The 22,539-nt window shown below is 42.9% G+C and overlaps 2 protein-coding genes across 2 annotated transcripts; one reads left to right on the top strand and one right to left on the bottom strand.

Annotated features, from left to right (window-relative positions):
* Positions 1 to 407: 407 nt before the first annotated feature.
* On the bottom strand, positions 408 to 2,476 carry si:ch211-284k5.2 (uncharacterized). Its single transcript, XM_053885957.1, has 5 exons — positions 2,346 to 2,476; positions 2,084 to 2,164; positions 1,884 to 2,002; positions 689 to 872; positions 408 to 603 (listed from the first exon to the last, which is right to left on the bottom strand). The coding sequence occupies exons 1-5, from the start codon at positions 2,436 to 2,438 to the stop codon at positions 517 to 519; spliced, it is 564 nt and encodes a 187-aa protein (XP_053741932.1). The 5' UTR covers positions 2,439 to 2,476; the 3' UTR covers positions 408 to 516.
* znf609a (zinc finger protein 609a) lies at positions 2,076 to 22,057 on the top strand. The gene is made up of 11 exons (XM_053885956.1): positions 2,076 to 2,172; positions 2,879 to 3,344; positions 4,684 to 4,796; positions 9,993 to 10,827; positions 16,226 to 16,448; positions 17,050 to 17,137; positions 17,506 to 19,633; positions 20,083 to 20,464; positions 20,534 to 20,869; positions 21,004 to 21,082; positions 21,238 to 22,057. The coding sequence occupies exons 4-10, from the start codon at positions 10,114 to 10,116 to the stop codon at positions 21,075 to 21,077; spliced, it is 3,945 nt and encodes a 1,314-aa protein (XP_053741931.1). The 5' UTR covers positions 2,076 to 2,172; positions 2,879 to 3,344; positions 4,684 to 4,796; positions 9,993 to 10,113; the 3' UTR covers positions 21,078 to 21,082; positions 21,238 to 22,057.
* The last annotated feature ends 482 nt before the right edge of the window (positions 22,058 to 22,539 follow it).

The raw sequence follows: 22,539 nt of genomic DNA, 5'->3' as shown, positions 1-22,539 counted from the left end.
TTTCATGCCTAAGTTTACCGTTTTCAAAGTTGATTTCTTTGTCACTTTTAATAAAGGTTTGTTGTAATTCCTCACGACACTGAAGTCGTGGCCTGTGATGTAGTGTACTGCCCCCTACTGGTGGATGCCAAGCTACATTCGTTTTCAAATCCGTTTAAATCATGGCAATAACCAAGACAGTGATTGCGTCCTAATCCGGTAGTAACTTGAAATTGTTAGAATTAGATTTGAATAGGTCTTTATCAATATTTAAGACTGTTCACGTTCAGATTCAATGTTTTGGTTTTTTTTTTTTGCTTTGAATAAATTGACATCAGTCACACACCAGGCTGGAGTCAAGATCAGAGACTGTATGACCACTTTTCAAACCTTCATTCAAAAGATAAAACAGCTGGTTTGGTTTGAATTTACACACACACACAGCAGTGCGGGAGTCGCATAAAAACACAGATAAATTATGTACTCTGTGGGGTTGACATTTCAGTCAGAGAAAATACAGTATTTCATTTTATACACTCAGTTAAAGTCAGATATCCTGCTGTCGCTGCTGACCTCCGACTCAGTTTTCCTCTCCGAGGCGAACTTGACCTTTCGGTGTACTTTCTACACACACACAAAGCAAAAGACGAATACATTTCATTAGCAAGCTGGCAAGAGTGAAGTGAAGTTGCTGTATCCAAAAATTCACCTGTTTGTCTGCAAGTCCTTGAGGGTAGCGTGTGATATATGCCCGCCTCTGCTGAGCCTTCTGCCAGTCATCCATCCACAATTGGCGGCGATATTCAGACTGGCGGGAAGTTAACCGCTGGTAAATTGCTTGATTTTGGCGGGAAACCATCTGCAGTTCTGTCCTCCGCTTCTCTGCATTTAGACTGCAGAGAAGTGAAGTTGTAATTGTTTCACTTAAGTTACAAATACAAACTTTCACTTCATTCCATGAGTATATTGAAACAAAAAAAACATCTGCTTTAGTATTCATTTCACAGTTACATTCATAATGTATTGTTAACAGTGTTCATTAAATGTGCATAGGAGAAAGATTAATATAGACAGAGGTTTGGTTAGTGTGTTATCTGCATCAGTATTGCATTATGTGAAAGACCCAGGGGTTAAACGTGAAAATGCTTGCTCATCCTTCCCTTCAACAATTCAGCTCTACTAAACAGAAAAAATGTAGTGAAAGCTATTGAAATAAAAAGTGATTTTTTACTTTATATTTAAATGCCTTTGTGATCAAGAGAAAAGGATTAGCAAGCTGTAGCACAGGATGCCGCGTTTTACCCGTTGCAGTCTTTAAATACTCTACTTTCCCACTTTATAGGGAAAATGTTTAGCACGTACTGGTTAGGTCCCTCGAACTGGAATTACTCCAGGTAAAGTGAAACTAAACCCATCCGTCCTCGGCCTGGTTCCTATTGTCAGGTGGTCAACAATATCGTCACTAATATAGTCAAAAATAATATAGTCAAAAATATAGTCAACTACAATATAGTCTGTGTCACAACTTGTGACTGGTGAGATTAAAGGTTTAAAGCTATTTAATCTCACCAATTGGGCTGAACTAAAGTATGAGCAATTGCAGGTGGCTCTTATTAATATGTTGCTGTTCCATGCTCACTCACCACCTAATGAGTTTAATGTTAAGACATGCATACACCCATTCGAGCACAGCAGCCCTCAGTGAACAAATATAATGGTTATGTAATGTTAGGCAGTTATTGTTAATAAATAAAGAAATAAAAAGTAAGTAACAGGACCGGGTCCATTTATGTTGTTATGTTATAATGATTCTGTCATATTTCTTTGCCACACACAGAATGTTGTGCCACTGTCAACACAATATCATGAATATTTGATCAACAATGGTGTGCCTATCACGTCACCTGCTCAGGTGGTATTGGTTCTGGTGATCCACAAGACCTTTGGAGCCGACAATGTCGGCCAGTTTTGATGCCAGGAGACGGTTATCTCTGTCAATGATTGACAGACGCTCATTGTGCAGCTGCAACACAAATCACAATTGTTGTGTGTGTTGTGTTTGTGTGCGTGTGAGCGTGCGTGTGTGTTGTGTTCTTTGTGTTACCTGATGTTTCTTCAGATTCAGCTGGATGTGAGTAGGTGTCTTTGGTCCTTTGGTGTTCACCACTGGGAGAGCAGTGCATACCTACGCAGGTAGGTAAGCACAGACTATAACTCTTAAACCACTTTTTTTCCTTATCTTTCCGCTGCATGTCTATGCCTTTACTTTCCATAATGCCTACGTCTCTCCCATGGCCCCCTGTTTTCTATGACTTCTTCAAATTATTTCCTTTTCTGCTCTCCAGCTGTCCTATAATTTACCTTACCTTGCTACGGTGATGCTGGTAATCTTCATGATCCCACCGATGCTGCAGGTATCTATTGGTGACAGGCTTCAAAGGCTGATAAGATCGGTGCATGTTGCCTCCTTCAACTCCTCTTAAATAGTGATCGTACATCGGGATGTGTGTTTGCAGTTCGATGGTGTTGTTGCCATAGAGATGTACCCCCTCTTTATCAACTTTGCAGAAGATAAGGTTTCCTATTAATAATTACTGCAGCTCAAACATAAACACAAACAGAGAGAGACTCATGCCGCTCAATGTTTCAAACCAAAAGTGACATGCAATTTCCAATTTTCAAATGATCATTGCAAAATAGTATTTTTAAAAAATAAAAATGAAATAAAACAAGTGTACAAATGTATTCTTTAAGGAGCCCCAAACTATGGAGTTTTTTATATTTAGTATGGAGGTGCGTGAACCATTTTTAACACTTTGAGATAATTCAATTAAACATATATAAACGTATTCATCTTTGTCATGTTGGTCTGACTTGTGTTGTTTCTTATTTCCAACAGGGGGCGACAACTAGTCATCGTGCAAATCGGTTGGAACGGACCTGGCAACGGAAAAACTCAGTCCAGGTCCAGTGATCCAGTCAGTCCGCATCCAGCGATCCAGTCCCGAATTTGGGTGTCAGCCATTAGCTCTCGGTCTATGTGTCTGTTTGTCGCTGTCTGTATGTCTATTGCCCAGCCATCGTTGATTTGGAAACTCTGGGAATATTGCGTCGCTAATGGAGTACCCGGAGTTGTTCTTACTCTCTTATAGACTCCAGCAGGTGTTTTGAGGGCTCGCCGTTTCCCGCAGAACTGCACTCTTGTACGGGATGTGTGATGGCTGCGCTTCAGTGAGCCCGGAGCACGTTGACTGCTCTGCCGCTTGCAGCCCCTTCTCCGCGGGCTCGTTCTAAACGAATTCACTGGGATTACCGGGACGCATGGAGTGTGCGTGAATATTGGCGGAATCGGAAATATATACGGGGTAAGTAGACGTGGGGTTCGCGTCCTCGTCGGTAAGATTTGGGTCTACTATTTTGGAAACGCGGGATAGCCTATTAGCTGTCCTGACTTAGCACAGCAGGCTAGTTGCTGCCTTTGTCTGGAGACACCGGGGAGCTAACAGCTATGCTTCTATTATCGGACACGTCCTCGCCTGACCTGCGGCACGCTTTTACACTGTATTTGCTTACCTATAACATTCACCAAGCATAGTGAAGCACCTTTACATGCTATATTCAACAATGTCATAGCTGTAAATCGACAAAGTCATTGCTCACTGTTTCCCCCGGTCCTGTTAGCAGTGAGCCGATTAGCTCTGGTCCAATTGATATCCATTCTTTGAGTATAGCAAACGTGCTGTGACACAGTCGTTGCTTTCTGACATGCATACATGAAATACTAGACTACGATTATTCCAGGTTATTTCTGGTGTCGGTGTCCGGTAGTAAGTTTGACAGGGAGCCAGCAGCGCTGCAGAGGTAATTGTCCGTCACGACATACAGGTCAACCGTTATACAAACGATAGGTGTACCCTCAAGACATAGCCTTGTGAACACCCGACTCGACTTGTCACGACTTTTGGTAACGCCATCATTCAATACAGCGGAGTAGGACTGAGATGTAGCGAGAAGTTCCTGCATAGCGCTGTGTCCGATAATGGATCTAGTTAGCACGTAGCGGGGCCCAGTGGGCCTCCGACTCGCTATGCGGATTAAACTCAACCCCGCTTTCAACTCGACGTCTGGCTCGTACGTTCCCGATTGAATAACCTTCCGAAATGAATCGTTTGTTTGATCGGATAACGTTTAAGAACGCATTTTCGTGTGTGTCTGCTTTGCAGCAAGCGGACGCTACGGTGCGACGCGAAAGTTAGCACGGAAAGCTACCAGTATGTTGTTAATGATTTCAAGCTGATTTTGTGCACTTTAACATGCATCACTTGCCGTCTATTCTAGTATCCATACCGTTCTTCGAACTATGTCTAGGTTTCTACATAGATGGCTACCATATAATATAAACTGTAAATGGCTAACTAGAACAATTTAAAGTAGACATTATTTGCCGAACATAAATCATTAACCTTCATGAAACTTAGTTGTAAAAGTACGCCCAATTTGTTTATATCTTGTATCCAGCGTGTACATCATCTTACTCTGATTTGTTTACATGTGAGTCACATTTTTTGTGCTCTAGCATTGTGTTTTTTTACTTCACTATCACTTGACCGCCCTGTGTTCTATTGAAGGTGCTTTATGATCATTTCATTTGATTTAACCTCACTGTGTGAATCCTTTAACTTAATCTTTTCTGCTGGTTTGCAGAGCGCTGGAGCCCTTCCCAACTGACATTAAGTCCAACCTGGACGAGGCGCCAGTCCACCATAGGTCATCCCCAGACAGAGAAGACACCAACCTAATCCAGAGACAATATACAGGTGCTTTGGAGTTGCCACACTAAAATAGCCGGTTTTGTTTTCTAACTTGTATTTCGTAGCCTTGGCTTTCTTCCTGGACACACACTGCTACTCAGCACATTGGGAGAACATTAACACATCTGAAAGTGTGGTGAACCTTCATCCTGGATTTTACCCTGCAGAAAGTGCTAGAGTTCCAAAGCCTAGAATCATTTAGTTGAAAAAAGGTCAAGTCTCCAATACTGGATCTCTTAATAGGAAATTCTAAAGTGCTTACGTTAATGTTTTTACTCTTCGTGGCGATTTGCTGTGATTTCACCATATTCTTTTTTGTTTTCACTTCATTAATTTTTGCAAACAAACTCTCCACTTGTGGGGAAGTAACATGAATAATGGATGTTTTTAATCAAAACATGTTAATCAAACATTTGTCATCCATTTCTTGGACAAATAACTGGGTGACAAAGTCAATCTGAGCTTTCAACCAGATGTACCACTTACTGTGGAAAGTAGGGGTGCACTGATCAGTTTTCTGCCGCACTTGACTTTTTTGGTTGTTGTTTTTTTGTTTTGACCGATTTCTTACACCTAATGTCAAATATTAGGTAGGGATTAGGGCTGAACGATTTTGGAAAATAATCTAATTGCGATTTTTTTCTCTCAATATTGCAATTGCGATTAAATGTGCTATTATTTTTCAAGGTCCTCTTCTCATGTATTTTACAGCAAACACAACTAATAAATCAATCTGTATTATAATAAACCATATGTGATTCAGTATATATAATTGTTCTTCCTTATGGGCTATTCTTATGTTAAGATAAAGGCAAATGAAGCATGAATTAAAATCAAAGATGGTTTATTTGTCTACTTCAGTTTCAACTGTAGACTTACTAAACTGATAAATCACACAAACTAAAGTGCATATTACAACAATAATGTAAACCAATATGTGGCTTTACCACTCTAGCACGTCCCACTCTTCATGTAAACGTAGATTGCACTTTTTAAGCACTGTCTGAGCATAAACAGCCCATAATTAGTAATAAAAAAAGCCGATTGGACAATAGACGTCACGTGACTACCGGGAACGCGCATGGAGTAACAGGCACGTATTGCCGCCACTTCTACGAGTGCGCATCAGTTTTATTTACTGGCCCGAGAAGAGGTGCAAAATGGTGCACGCGCGTATGGATTGTGTTCTACGAGTATGTGGAACTTATGCACCCATTTTGGCGGTGGTTGAGGTGGAAAACTTAGCAATGTGTCACAATTGCAGTTTCAAGAGCTCGTGTTGAGCCACTTGTATCTGTGCACTTAGAAAATGAAGGCGAAATTACTTTTCGTGTTTGTATGAATGTAAGTGTTCTTTTTCCACGCACGTGCCACGGGGTTTACGGACGCAAATGTGCAGTTACGCGTATGTGCCTCTGACGCATGGATGCGAGTCTTGTGTTACGGGTATGTGCCACTTTTGCACCCATTTTACCTTCATAGGCTAAAGCCGTAATTTACAGCTCAATGGCTGAAGCTCACCGTTGCGCTGCGCCACCAACGTGAAAGTCACGTGACCAGTCAAATCGCAGCCTTACGGTTAGAAAATCACGTTTTATCATATTGCGGTATAATCGCAAATGCAATTAATCGTTCAGCCCTAGTAGGGATGAGTGATAATTTATCGTATATGACTTTCTGCTGTAAACAATACCCACAATGATTATTTTATGTCTCATTATTCGATAAACACATGCTCACTGCGCAGCTTTGGACTTGCATGCATAGATATAAGGAAACTGTGACGGCGTGCCACCTCTGCAGCTCTGTGGTGTTTGACAGCTCACACCACAATGTGACAGTTGTTGAGAGTCAGAGTTTGGTCATAGTTTAACGTATTTTTAATGCAAAAAAAATCTCAAATGACATTAGTGGACCCTAAGTCTTTGGATTGATGTTGGTTTTGCTAGGTCCAGTGGTCCAAATAACTCCTAGCTGGCGCAGTTGTCTGACTTAAATCATGTCAACACTAGCTGGGTCTCCCACAGTGCCACCTCAGCAAAAGACACAGATGAAAATACAGTCGTTGCCATGTCCCTGAATAGGGCTCACTGATCATAGACAAAAGTTTCACTCACAGGCAATGCTAATTCGACTATGTGGTGTCAGTTTGGGACAACCCACAAATTATTCAATAATCACAATTTTTCTCATTATTTTTAAGATTTCTTCAATAGCATCAATGAAATGTGTCCAAATACGTCCGAAATGATGGTAAACTGTTAAGAAACATGAGGTACATTTGGGACAGCAGACAGACATTTATGTCCAAAATTAAAGTCTGTCAGGATGCGAACACGACATGGGCCTATGAGAGATGTGATTGAATTGCCCATCTCTATTATAGTTAAACATGAATAAATGATGATGTTGGTGACAAACTCCATAAATGGAGAGAACGGAACTGACCAGTTACTCATTGGTAATGTACATCATACAACAGGTGGGCTTTCAATGTTGTGTCAAACAAATGTAATAGAATGAAAATGTATTTATCTTGAGTGTATCGTCAGGATGGCAAAATTCACCGTGATCGTTTTATGCCAGGTATAGTTCTATATCCTATTTGACTGAAATTTCTTTTTTCTTTTTTTAATTTATTTACTTTAAATTTCTTTGTCTTACCACTCAGCTCAAGCTGAGGCTTATATTCATAATATACAATATACGTATTGACAATATACATTGAGACACGTGGTGTGTTGCAACTTGGGATGTAATTCTGCATCACATGATAACACACATTCACTGCATTGGACTTGCACACCTGAACATGACAAGACCGCGACAGCACCCCATCCCCTCCGCGGCGTTTGACAGCCGACACCAGCGTGTGACAGTTGTGGAGAGTGTAATATTCTTTGGTTCACGATCGTAGTTTTAAACTTATTTTTTATTACAGGGCACCTTTGAAAATGACACATTTGACTCTTCATCCGTGTTCATCTTATTAGCTCGAGTGGTCCTCATAGATTCTCTGATGCGGTTCACACAGGTCTCCCGCTGCTCTGGTGCCTCTGAGAAACACCATGTTGAAAGTAGTTGGATTTGGACGGACCTCTCCTCTGGTATTGGCGCCTATGTACCTGATTAGGGTTCACTGGTCGCGGACACACTGTTACAGACAGCGCTAATGCTACACCCCGGCATCACATGGGGACCATGAACAAATTCTGAAGTGGTCAAAGTACTAATGAAATCTTCAATAAGGCAATGGAAAACAACAATTTAAATAAAGAGAGAATTTTGAAAAGGTTTTTCATCACACAAGACACTGTATAATGATTTCGTGAGTAGAATATGACTAAATTATGATTTATTCACATTATTTCTAATATGTCTTCAATAGCGTCTAGAAAATGTGTCCAGTCTGGTCCATAGTCAACTTAAACTGTTAATAGACATGGGATCCGGCAGACAGATGGCTCAATTTAACCCCTAAATAAAGCTGGCATAGCAGTCTGTCAGACACGATTGGTTCTACCAGAGACGTGGAACATTGAATTTCACGTCTGTACACTTAGTTACCTATTATATTTAAACATGAACAAACAATGATGTTGGAGACAAACTCCACTAATAACTTTCATCATAAAACAGTTCCAAGAGAGACTGAAGTGTGCCCAACACATGGAATAGAATGATATTTATCGTGACAATTATCCTTATTGCCAATATTACAACATGTATCGCAATGACTTTTTTTTTGTCCATACAGTGCATCCCCAGTTGCAATCAAGACTAACTAGAACTGGATGATTATCTGAAAAAAGACATTTCGGGCTTCAAACCTCAGTGGTACTGTCTTATGGGTTATATTGGTTTGCCCCTTGTGATTCTCTCTCTAACAGCGTTCCCTGTGCGCTTCATAGCCTGTCCGCTTTGATTACAGCTCTAGAAGGTATCACGTATGAGTTCAGAAACGTGCTCCACAGAGCTTAGATGTTTGTAGATGTTAATTACGGCCGCACTCTACTACAGAAGAAAGAGCAGTTCACTGCTCCTCTCAGGTTGTTCACACCACCAGTGTGACCGTGGGTCTTTCTGGGGTAGTAATCCAGACTTGGCTCCTTTTTTCTTCTGCAGCGCTCCATCACTGAAACAATTATACCCCAAAGGTTTTACTGACACCTGATTTTTGCACCATGAAATTTAAGCCCCAAGTTTGCTGTTCTTTTACCATGTCATTGCACATAAACAGCTTTGCGTATTTAGGGCTACAACTGACGATTATTTTCTAGGTTTCCGTCAGGACTTTTTGAAACCATGGCGGAGTCCTCCCCACTAAAAATACTCTTTACAACACTTAATATTTGAAAATAACCTGTGTTGGGATTGAGATATTAGTACACAAACCATAACCAAGGTAGACCTTTCAATTTATCTTGATTTTCATTTTTGCTAATTTCACTGGAGGTTCTACTTCTAGTGTCAAAGTAAAGACAAGCAGAATTTTGTGGATGTTCATTCTTTCAAGCCGCATTAAGTTTAGACTCTAGAAAGACGGCGAGAACCTTCACAGAAATATGTAAAGAGGTGTACTGCTTTAACTTGAAGGTTTTGCTAATAATTAGAGGTTGCGCTTATTGATTAAACAAAGTCTCTCAGAAAAAGTTTAATTAGCAGCTTGTGAGCCCGATTTCCATGTTTTATGTTAACCTCTATCCACAGTTTGCTTTATCCATTAACCCAATGTAAAACCTTGCTTGAAAATGGTCAATATGTTTGTTTCCTGCTGACGTGAAATGTATAAATTAAAATGCAACCAACTAAGTCTACAGTTTAAAAGAACTGCTACCTATGTTACAGTCCTTTGTGCTCGCTGTCTTAATAAACTTATTTCTGTTGTAGAGCAGATGGAAAAGGAGCATACCAGCTGTGCGGAACAAGTTTAGGAGGCAATGCGATAACGTTATCAACGTTTTGAATTTTACCCCCTTATAAATCAAAACATTTTAGCGCTGTTTTTTTCCAAGATGACAGTAATGGAATCTCTTCACTTGCGAATCACTTGTTCAATCACTCCTCGGTCTTGGTCTTGACTTAGTCTCTAGTTAGGTGGTCTTCACGTCAACACTATTCATTGAGATGGATACGCAGTAACTGACTGTATGTACTTGTATCAAAGCCTTATACCATAAGTCTTCCTTTTTTTTTTTCCAGAAAGAAATGTGGCGAGAAAGGTGGCGGTGCAGGGTCCAGCCCTGAGGAGGCGCCCTGCAGCTGGGAGGCACGCAGCCCCCCTGCGGCCCCCCCTGCGGCGCTCCGGGACGCCCCTACTAAGATGTCCCTCAGCAGTGGCCCTGCAGGCGGCAAAGGTGTGGACTCGAACGCGGTGGACACGTACGACAGCGGCGATGAGTGGGATATTGGTGTTGGCAATTTAATCATTGACCTGGACGCTGACTTGGAAAAGGATAAACTAGAGATGTCAAGCAGTAAAGAGGGAGGGGGCATGGGTGCCCCTCCCAGCGCAGTGGCTACTCTACCTGAGAATATAAAGTTTGTTAGCCCCTTAGCTGCATCACAGGGCAAAGAGAGCAAATCCAAATCTAAACGAAATAAGAACTCTAAAGAGAGCATCAAGGCCCCTGTAAGTGAAAGCTCCAAGAAAGAGATTCAGGGGCGCACCTCTGGTGATCCCCCACCCCAGATCCCCAACACACCTGCAAAGGGAACAGACAAGTCAAGTAAACTCCAGAGGAACCCCCACACTGTGAAAAAGGAAAAGGACAGTTTATCTGCCAAAACTAAGAAGGAAAAATTGGAGGTGGTGGTCAACACTGAGGAGTCTGGGGGCCCTGTTTTGCCCCTAGCAGGCCTTCGCAGTGGTCAATGCGAGGGCCAGCAGAACCCTGAGTTGGTTGCAGTCGAGCAGCTTGGGAATATTGAACTGGACGCCGCAGGAATGAGCCAACTTGTCACCATGACATCGGATCAGGATGAAGTGGACAATGGCGAATGCAGAAATCTGAAAAAGGTGCTCATTGGTGAGGCGGTAAGTAAATGCATGCTTGACCCAGTGAATATGCTGATCATTGAGGAGTTTTTCTATGTTTTGGGGATGGGTGATATGGGCTAAAAAACTACATTTTTCCATTATGGCTATATTTTTAAAACTCACGATTAATACGTATTCATTCTATTTCACGTGACACGCTATATTCAGCCTTGAACGAGCAACTTTGAAAAAAATGAAACTTACTGGTTGCTAACTAGTCCATTTGTTTTCTGTATTACTGGAGTTTGTCTCCAACATCGATAAAGGTTGCGTTATTAAAATACAATATTTAAAGTGTAGAAATGGGGAACCCAATGTTTCACGTCTCTCATATAATCCTGTTCTAATCTGTGTCCTTGGCGTCACAGGCAGTGTTTTATTCTGTGGTTTAATTGTGCCTGAGATGTTTGTAGCATAGTGGCAGCTGGCAAAGGACAAGGTGGATATGTTGTATTAATATTTACAGTAAGATCAACCTCAGTTGCCATTATTGTGATGTAATGACTTTTGACGGGGAAGGAGTCAAGGCGGGCAGCGTTTTTTGCCTGGACGGTAGCGCTGCAGGAAACCTTACATGTGTTGATACCTGATATGACAACCGCATCAGAAAATTTAATTTGGACTGCGCAGTCTAACAAGACCAATAATGACTCCAAATTTCTGTGTCTACTGATGTCTTTATTGAGTTTCTTGTATTGAAAAGATGTTGAACTATGATCGTGAATCGTGTGTCAGGACTCCACACGCTGCATTATTTAGTCCACTGTCACATGCAGCAAGCTGGAGAGCATGGCACACCGCCTGGTCACATCATAGTCATATATCTATCCATGCGAATTGGGAAAGAGCGCATAACCTACAGGTTCAGTGCTGCAAGTATGCCAACGCTAGTTTTTATTAAATTTATCGTGAGATATTAAATTGTCATGTGTATTGTTGTCAATAGCAAATCATGTTAAATTATTTTCCATTTCTAGTGTTGGACATCGTTTGAGTTTGAATGATTCCTGTTCCAAAAAAAAAAATTTGGTTTCAATTCTGGTTCCTAACTATTATGGATTATTTTAAGAAGCAGGGTCAAAATGTTTACTTGTTTTAAATGGTCTAGTTAACCACATGTTCTTCTGAAAGATTCTCTATGAAATTTGAATATAACATCTATTTAACATTTTAGGAACTGGATTATGATTTTTTTTTTTTTTTTCTTTTTTTAAAGAAACTCAGTAGTGACATTCATAGCTAATGAGGCTAACTGAACTTGTGTCATCCATTTCTTGTTTTATTAATCGTCGTGACTTCAGTTTAAGTGTACAGACGGCTCACGCCTCAACACACAGCTGTTGATGACTCTCGGTGAGTCTGAGACAGCTTTATTATTGGACTTTGTACGCTGCAATCGTGCTGACTGATCCACAAGTGAAACGAAAGAGATCCAGAAGCAGCGCATCAGAGTGATGGTTCAACATCGTCACAGTACTGCAACCGTTAACCGTTGAGTTGACATAGCAGAAGAGAGCGTCCTTCTTATGTTTTTTTTGAGGATTAAAGAAAACATTTTCAGAGAGGATGTTCTCGACACTATTTCTGTTTAATATCTTTGTACCGGTAATACAAGAGCAGTAGAATACATGTAAAGATAATTGCTTCGCCACAGAACTAATTGTTTGCGTCAAATCGATGCTTGGCCGCAGTCACACTACAAGATGAAAGTTCTGAAAATTCTGAAACGGTGTGTTTTGTTATCGGACTAGTTGATCTCGTCGGTACATACTCCTGCAAATTTGCTTTAGCTCAGCGATGTATTTTTGGATTTGCATTGAGTTGCGACATAGTCGCAACATGGCAGATGCCAGGTTTGTGTATTCACCACACAGACCACTGGACCAACGCATTGTCTGTCCAACAAATCATCCACCTTGCGGCACTTTATTATAGTATTAGTAGTGTGTTCTTTTTTTTCCCCTTTTGAAGTTTGCAGCTATATCTTGCGATATACTGTATCAATATTTTGGCACACACATATGAAACCCCTTCATATAAACCCATATACGATCTTTCTTTCTGTAACATGTTGAGTTTCACAATTTCAGTTATCATATTTTTCTGGTTCATGTGTTGCGTGTTAGACATAGCAGGAAATGTCAGACCATCTACAGCTTGAAACAATATCACAATATTACAAGATCAGTGCTTCTTCTCTTGGGTTTTTTCAGGCCTGATCGTAACCATCCACAAACAAGACATGTGAGATGCCAATTTTATCAGTTAAATTAAATCCTTATCTAACCACATTGCCCTGATAGACTGCAGTGCCCTGGTCTTTTCTGTACATGTGAGAGGGGATCTCTCTGAAAAACGATCTGGTATGGTCCTCTTTGAACAGTGCCTGCTAGTGGAAAATACAATTCTTTGTTATTTCTTAAAAGTTTTGTACTTCTCTTGGGTGTGCGCAGTACAACCAATGGCTGTATTTATGGTTATTAACCAGCAAGATGTTCTGGCCTTTAGAACCGGTGACCAGTAGCGCTGTATGTTATGGCCTACAAATCGCATCACAGTATTAAGTGGAATCTTTGCACGATAACTATGTACATCATGGTATAAATTTAATACCACTGTACATGCTGTATTTCTGTGCAGGAGAGGGTGCTCGGCATGAAACTTCAGTGGGGCACAGTACTAGTGTGTAAATGCAAGATTCACATTCATTTTGGATTCCAACTAACTTACGAGACTGAAACATTTCAATGTGTATTCACAAAATCACAGCAGTTATTTAAACTGAAACGTATAAATACTAATCATCTGGGATTTTAAAGTGGTTAAGCTCTTTTACTGTTTGTTTTACTGTTTACCATTGTATCCCGAGTGACATGACATGTCAGAAAACTGAATTGATGCTGAAGGCCACCAAAGATCGGAGTTTTAAAAATCGGTGTAAACAGTCTGGTCCAACTGAGTGAGAAATCTACGTTTCTCCTGACTGGAAACTTTATTTTAAATCCAGAAATATTCCCTGCTGTCTCATCACTCCAGTGCGCTGATTCAGGACATCTTTAGTCAAGCCATTTAATCATTGGGCATGTACTCGGTGTAGGGAGTCGCATCACTGTCTCTATTCATCTCTTTTATCCTGGTGTTGCTTCAAACTGACAGGTAGAACCGGAAGGACTCAACGTTCCAGTGTAGACTTGGGACAGGACTCTAGTTTTTTTTTTCCAACTGAACAAGCACACACAGTTTTAATACGCTCCTCAGACATCTGATTGGTGAAAATGTGTCCTCTCGATTGGTTACAACAAAAACCTGCACCCACTTCGGCCCCTTGTGGAACAGTTTGTCCATCCCTGCTAGAGACAAACAACCCAGCTTGTGCTTGCAGTGTGGAAGAATATTCATTAGAAATGGCAAGCACAGGAATACAAAAGCTTTTAACCACTACTTTCATTCACGTTTCATTAAGATGGTAATAAGATCACTTTCTGTCACCTTGAGAGTGTACATGTGGCTCATAAATCAAATGGGAAGACTTTTTTGGTGTTCATACAAATATTACAGATTCTCAACACTGGATAAGAAGGTGGTTGTCTTTATCTGTGTATCTTCTTTCATTGCGTAACAGACGAGATTAAGCGACATTATGGTTTCTCTGTATCATTTGTCCGTGTGTTTGGCCAGTTTGTTCACAGTAATTATCTGTTTTAAATCAATATCAGTTCCTGCCTCAATATGTTGGTTGTAATGATCCTGACGTAGCAGTTTTCCCAACATAGATTATGCATCCTTCTCTCGAACCCTCTCATGTTTCCTCTGATCCAACAGCAGTCTTGGATTGATTCATGCAGACCGTTTCTCTCACTTGACTGTTATTCTCAGAACCAGAGTACTGGGCCTCCTTCCAGAGAGAGAGAATTTACTGTGTTGTGTGAATACCACTCTCCCTACTTGCAGCCCAGATGTTATTTCAGTGTATGTTGGTGGACCACAGTGATTTAACGGCTAACCTGTGTGCATGTTTCAAGTATTTTTCAGGAGGGCGCGAGGTTCACTGTGGGGAGTTTGTGTTAACAGGAGTAATGATATAGACTACTGTGGGGGAGTTTTGGGCATGAATGGTTGACATTTTTTAGCCGAAGAATATCCTGAATCTTCCAGGGATCTTTTTCCATATCCCTCCTCTTCTCCATATAATTTCAATGTGAAAATGTTTGTATTTACAACTGATCAACTCGTGTTTCCAAACCAATATTTCACATACTTTCGTGTGTTTAATGGCTATACCTCATGTTCATGATGAATTTTGTAACCTAAGCACTGGGTATGTGGGTAGAGCATTTGGGATTAATGAAAGAAAAGACATTTTCCCTTTGTCATCTGTTTATGCAGTGATCCCTCGCTAGGTCACAATGTGCCACATTATCGCTGGCTTTTTGTTTGTGGACGAGGTGGTGGCCATTCAAATTTTATATTTATTATTTTGGGAGATCAACTGAGTTTTGAGACAAACATATATGCTAATGGAAGGTGTGTTAAAAGCTCTGTCGTTGTTGTTTCTCAGGCCAGGCAACTTGTCCTAAGACTTATTGTAGGGTTGCGCTGTCTGTTATGTGACGGATTGATTTTTAAAATGCAAATCAAATGTCATCTAATCATTTAACAGTGGTGGCTTCCAAATGTGTAATGAAGACGTAGTGTAACGTTCTTCTGCATAGTGAAGGTCATGACAACATTGATATCTGATAACAATGTGAGAAGCTGATTTGCCTGATAGTGTCATTTGTAAGTACAGGAGGTTATCTTTTTACTTTATCTGTCATTACATAGTTATACATCTGAGATATTGCTAGAGTATCTTATTACTCCACATATCACAAAACACAATGACAAACCAGGGGGATGACCGGGGCCAGCCATTTTTTCTTAAACCATGTTGTCTATTACTAACATTGATGTAAAGAAGTTGTTCCATTGAAGTGAGCTCTAATAACAGATCACTCTCTGCTGCTTGCTGTTTTGTTAAATTTTTTCCTCACTGTATCCTTATAATATCATCTACAATCCAATATCGATGTTTGCGAAGCCATCACTGATGCTGTAAGAATTTAAATATTTTTGGTAGCGCCTGTGCTGTTTGGACATTTAATCGTGTGTAGGAGTGCACCAACATTTGACTTGGTCTCAGTTGGATTCAGTCAGACCATAAACACTGCCGATTAACTAGGTTCAGCTGATTTGCACAGAGCTTGTCTCCCCAAATGTAACGGTGTTGTTGCCATTCTGTCAAATGTTTCGGTCCATAAGAGACTTTAAAACCAGAAAGGGCTTCACTTGCTGAAATGGTAAATACTTAGGATGCCAGTACCCATGTTAACAGTGTTCTCTTTTCTTCCTGTAGATTGAGTCTCCAGTCTCGACCCCTGCCCCACCTCCCCTACACCTCCTTGCTCCTGTCGTCAACGACATCTCATCTTCTTGTGAACAAATCATGGTCCGCACACGCTCAGTAGCTGTGAATACAGCAGATGCAGCACTGGCCACTGAACCGGAGTGTCTCGGACCCTGTGAGCCCGGAACCAGTGTAAATCTGGAGGGCATTGTGTGGCAGGAGACAGAAGATGGTGAGAAGCCTGCAAAATACATACACTGCAATTAAAATGATTTTCATCATCCTACAGTTGAGATGCTGTATTAATTATATTAACTGTATTTTATCAATTATATTTCCATAGATGAGACATTAGTTCAGTTCTGTTTTTTAGTCACGTCTGAACCAACTAATGAATGATGAAGGCTAATAGAAGCACGATAATGCATGTTTCAGTTTGAGTTTCACATGAGAAACTTTCAGTTTCAATTCAATTTCAGTACTGACCCGCCCAGGTTTTTAGTACTGAGTACTGATGCATCATCAGATCTTACTCTTTTGATGTCATCGAGGCACAGCACAGGATTTGAATTCTGTTTTACACTCGCATTGCATAGTTCCACATCTTTGTCGGTGACTCTAAGTCTATCATTTATCTATAAAATGTTTTTTCACCTTCTATTGACTACAATGGCTTTTGAAGAATTAAAATCATAATAATTGGAGTATCATAGAAATGTCTGAGCCCATTATATAAGAGTTTTGTATTGCATTCATATTGTATCCGTATGTCCCGTTTGAGTTTTGTCATGTCTATTCTTACCTGAAGGTCTAATCTTGCTTCGTGTTTACAGGTATGCTTGTGGTGAATGTCACATGGAGAAACAAGACGTATGTCGGAACATTACTGGACTGTACCCGGCATGACTGGGCCCCTCCCAGGTTTGTTTGCTCAGCCTTTGATTTATAAAATATATTTGTTGAAACGGTATCTCCCATTCCTTATGAAGTTGGTTCATTTATCCGTCCAAAACATTTTATAGGTATGTATAATATACTCATCAACTGTAGTTTCTTGTAGCTGATTTCATGAAGGTACTTGTCTGTGTGGAATTACTGGAAATCCCAAATATTTGATCCTTGCATTAAATAGTTTGTGGTCCCTATTTTTGGTGTTTTCCAAAAATAATAACAGTTTACATTCCAAAGCAAGTTAGGAAAAAAATGTGTCGCTTCAACTGAATTCCTCTTCTTTTCCAATCCTGAAGACACTGAGCTTTGTTTTTAACAGTTGCATTTTGGTGTTTCAGGTTCTGTGATTCGCCCACTAGTGATGTGGAGATGCGTGGTCGCGGTCGGGGGAAGAGGATGCGCCCCGGCACGAGTGCACCCATGAATGACAACAGCAACTCTTCCGACAACAAAGGCAGCAACAGTAAGACTCGTGGCGCTGCTGCCAACAGTAAAGGCCGCCGTGGGAGTCAGACCACAAGCAGCGTGGACGATGCAAAGGCCAGCCCATCTTCTGCCAAGAGGAAGACCAAGCCTGCGTCTGACATGGAGCCCACCTCGAGCTCTGAGGACACCAAGGCTTCCAAGCGAATGAGAACAAACTCTACCGGTGTAGCTGCCTCGCTGTCTGGCGTTAAAGTTGAGCCCCTACCGCCGCAACCTCTCGACCGGACTTGTCCATCCCCAATCCTTATTGACTGCCCACACCCAAACTGCAACAAGAAGTATAAGCACATCAATGGGCTGAAATACCACCAAGCACGAGCCCACAATGACCAGGATGTGAGATTGGATCAGGATGGAGACAGCGAGTATGGGGACGATCCAACCCTCCACCCAGATCCTTCGTCTTGCAATGGCTCCACTGCATCCCCTGCCCGCTCCACGACTCCGAAAGGGCGGGGATTTGATGCTCCATCACCATCCCCCTCAGGAAAGATGCCATCCAAACAGTCCAGGAAGAAGGCTGGAGAAGCGGAGGCAGAAGTGACAGACGGTGGAGAGGAAGGGGTTTGTTTAACTGATGACGCCAGTAATGATGGCATGGATGAAAGGAAAGCTAAGAAAGCAGCAGGAGGCAAGTCTGATAAACTCTCGCAAAAAGGCGGAAAGCCTGCTCGTCCACATCCTTCTTCTGGGTCACCTTCACCTTATGGTCTGCAGGCGTCTTCACCTGCTCTCGGTTCAGTGGTGCAGTCCGTCCCTAAGAGCCCCCAGCTCAAAAGCATGCAGCCCAAACCCCCTCTGCTGAACGACCCCGCCTCCAGCCCTGCCCACAACAAGGACAAGAAGAAAAAGGACAAGAAGAAGAGGGAGGGTGGGAAGGAGGGAGACAGTCCTAAAGCAATGAGCAAAGGTGGTCGACAGGAGGAAAGTCCCTATTCTGACGCGGAAGCCTTGCTCAACGGCTCGTCAGAGACACACCAGAGTCGCCTGGCCAGCATCAAAGCTGAGGCAGACAAGGTGTACAGTTTCTCGGACAATGCCCCAAGCCCTTCTATAGGCGTGTGCAGCAGGATGGAGGCAGGCATGACCCCCTCCCACCACCTCAACCAGAACGGGGCGGACAGTGCCTCGGTAAAGACTGGCAGCCCTGCATACTCTGACATCTCTGACGCCGGGGAGGACGGAGAGGGGAAGGTGGAGGGGATTAAGGTGAAGACCGAACCCGATCAGGGAGCTCGTGAAATTGCCAAAAAGGCGCTGTTCCCGCCTCAGACCTCAAGTAAAGAATCACCTTTTTACCCTGCTTATGACTCTTATTACTCCCCTAACTACCCCAACCCCAGCCCAAGCGCCACACATTCAGCGCCCCACATGGAGGGTTCTCAGGTAAAGGTAAACAAGGAGGAGGAGCCAGAGGTGGGGGAGGAGGTCAAAGTTAAAGCAGAGCCTCAGGAGGAGAGAAAGCTGGAGCCGCCGCAGCCGTCCGTCATCCAGCAGCGCTCCAGCATGTACTCTCAGCCGCTCTACTACAACCAGTACTACGTCCCACCGTACGCTTACTCCTCGGACCCGGCCTACCACGCCCATCTACTGGCCTCTAACCCGGCCTACCGCCAGCAGTATGAGGAACGTCAAAGACAGGTGGAAAAGAAAGCCGAAGGAAAAGATAGGGAGTCATCTGTGAAGGAGGAGTGGAAGCAGAAAGCCTCTGTGCCCCCCACCCTATCCCGAGCACCCAGCCTCACCGATCTAGCCTCAAAGGGGGGACTCAACCCAAACAAACCCAAAGAACTTCCGCCATCCTCAGAGCAGGCCAAGTCAGTGATCATGGTGAAGGGAGAGGAGTCCAAAGGTGGACCCCCACCCGAGGGTCTGAAAATGAAGCTCAGTGAGTCGGGGCATCATGTGAAGGAGGAGCTCAAGCCAGGGCTGGAGTCAGGCCGCCCATCAGGTGTTGAACCAGCCATGTGGTACAGACAGGTGAATGCTCTCTCCTCCTCACCAGTCACTCGATTTGTTATTAATGTTTATTCATACAACCTCCCCACTGTTAGACAGTTAGAACAGAATACACAATACTTTTTAACAATCATGACACTCACTGCACCAGACTCACTTAAATGATGCTGTAACTGAAGAACGTCATCACTATATTGCTGTTTTGAAAACTTGAGATGTCAGTAAATAATGTGTTGTTGAACTTGGGTTTCTGACTATTGTCAGAATAATCAGGTTTTGAACTTAAGATGCTTTGAAACAGGTTAACAGGTCAAGTGCTTCTAACTTGTATATGTTGGGAGGAAAAAAAGTCGAATCAAGTCTGCTTCTCATTTCTTTCTTTCCTGTTCCAATTGGTGAATCTGTGGTTTTCGTTGTGCAATGATCGAGGGTAACCTCAATCCTGTTATTCATTCCATGTTCTCGTGCAGGAGCCGGACGCACGCCTGTGGCCTTACATGTATCCCAACAAGTACTCCGAGGCATCAAAGCCCCAGGACGAGGAGCGGTGGAAGGATGAAAGGGAACGGGACCGAGACCGAAAAGTGAAAGAGGAAAGACCAAGGCAAAAGGATGGTATTCACAAGGAGGAGGCCAAGGAGGCAGCGGAGGGTCGGACACAGCTACCTCCTGAGGAGCACAGAGGCGGGACAAAGGAGGTTCGCCCTCCTCACATGCAGTTTTCCTCCCCTCTGGCGCAGCACCAGGGCTACATGCCTTACATGCATGGACCTTACGCTTACAGTCAGGGCTATGAGCCCGGGCATCCTGGCTATCGAGGCGTGCCCTCAGTCATGATGCAGAACTACCCTGGTAAGATGTCTTGGTATCACCACAACAGCGTGCAGACTTGCTCATGTTTTGCTGTGCTTTTGTCTTCAGGTGCATACTTGCCAGCTGGTTACTCATTTTCAGGGTATGGAGGAAAGGTGGCGGCTGGGGACGAAGGGGAAAAGGCGTCGCGTTCCAGCCCCACCATGAAGCCCCAGAGTGAGGCCAAAGCTCTGGAGCTGCTACAGCAGCATGCCAGTCAGTACAAAAGCAAGTCTCCTTCTGTCCAAGACAAGACGCCACACGAGCGAGAGCGGGACAGAGAAAGGGACAGGGAAAGAGACGGGGACCGGCCTCGGTCCTCGCCGTCGCAACGCGTCATGCCATCACATCATCATCTGGGATACCCGCTACTGTCGGGACAGTACGACCTTTCCTATACCTCAGGTGAGAAGCCTGCCATCATGTCGCCTCTGGACCTCACTGAAGATCTGCCCATCTCTTGGATGAGTGTGGTTGCTTCTGCTGCGTGTGTTTTTTTTCCTATTAAGTTTTCCCTTCTCCCTCCCCACAACCTGCAGGTCTGTCGTCCTCAGCCATCGTTGCCAGTCAGCAGGCATCTGGTCCGCCCATGTTCCCTCCTGCTCGGAGGTGAGAACGGTAAGTTTCACATATTTGAGTTGCTCATTTATCTCCAAGTGAATGTCATCTCCATTGTTTAATTTGTATTTTATTCATCTTTTCCCATCAGAAATAATTGTTGTGTTTTCACATCTCAGACAGCGAATTCACTCCATAACTTTTTTTTTTTCCAGACACACTTGATTGGCTGCTGCTGTCTAAAAATCATGTGACTGGATCACATGACAGTGAGACTGTCAACATCTTTACGGTGTCTGTGCGACCCTGGTTGGATGTCTCACCATGCCAGGGCCCACCCGGCTGGTCCTCCTGGTCCAGTGGATCTGCTCTGTCCCGATCGGTCGACACACAGCCTGCAGCGCTGGGGCGGGCAGCAGACTATACAGGATCCGTGTGGTTATGATCATTTTCCGAGGCGGCAGGTCGGACAGCTGGGTCATGTTGATGTCAGGAAGTCCAGATTTTGAATCCTCACATTTCGACTTTTGAGCCTAGACTCACTCTACAGTGACCTCAGCACCTCTGGACGTGGTCACTCCTAATCTGGAATTCTAAACACTGTGGATGTCGGAGGATCCCGAGTGTAGCTGTGTACTATGTACGTCTGTGTTTGAGCATTTGTGTGTGTGTGTGTGTGTGTATGTGCGCGCATGTGTGTGCGTGTAAATACTGTACAGAGGAATTATTTTAAAGAGCCTGTTGATGATTTCTACTCTTCTTTCGTCTGGTCGCCTCTGTTTTTCTACTGTTGTTGATCTGATATTAAACCTGTAGCTGGTGGAACGGCATCCAACTCGTCTTCTGATTGTTGTCCAACACCACACTACTCCTGTGTCACATGAGCCTTTTTTTCACCAGAGCTGCGGCTCTGGATCCGATCAGACATTTCCTGAAGTATTCTCCGTTTTCGTCATTAAGCCTGATGCAAAATGAGTTGGTCCCTTATGACGATGCTTTGAAAAGCAAGTGGCAGGTTTTTTCCGTCATGTACCGTCGCGTGCTGGCCAGAGAGTGGCGCTGTTTCTGCAATCTGAAGACTACGACGTCCTGCGGGATTATGACTGAAACATTGTTTCAAAACGTAAATCGTACTCAAAGGTTTTGAATAAATGAACACTTCACTTTTGCTTCAATTTGTTTCGCTTTTTTACGTTTACTGAGAGGATTCACCGGATTCAGACGTGGAAAATCGAACGTATAATTTCCCTGTTGTGATCCGTTAAACCACTTGATAAGTTCACTGTTCAGTAGTGAATGGTTTTGTGATAAAGCAGAAGATCTTCCTATCCGGATGCAAATTGCAGGGAAATGCCTTTCATTATAAAACCAAATCTTATTTGCATCGTGACGACATCGAACTCACGCCTCATGCTGACATGTTTTTGATCAGTCGGTTCTAACATTGTAGAACTGACCGTTTTCTTATGTCACGCATTTTGTGATCGCAAACCTGACTTCGTATTAGCGTACCGCGC

The sequence above is a fragment of the Synchiropus splendidus genome, chromosome 14, assembly GCF_027744825.2.
Source record: "Synchiropus splendidus isolate RoL2022-P1 chromosome 14, RoL_Sspl_1.0, whole genome shotgun sequence".
In the NCBI taxonomy this organism is placed as follows: Eukaryota; Metazoa; Chordata; class Actinopteri; order Syngnathiformes; family Callionymidae; genus Synchiropus; species Synchiropus splendidus.
Note: the sequence above shows the minus strand (reverse complement) of the source record. Positions and strands in the feature narration are given on the sequence as shown.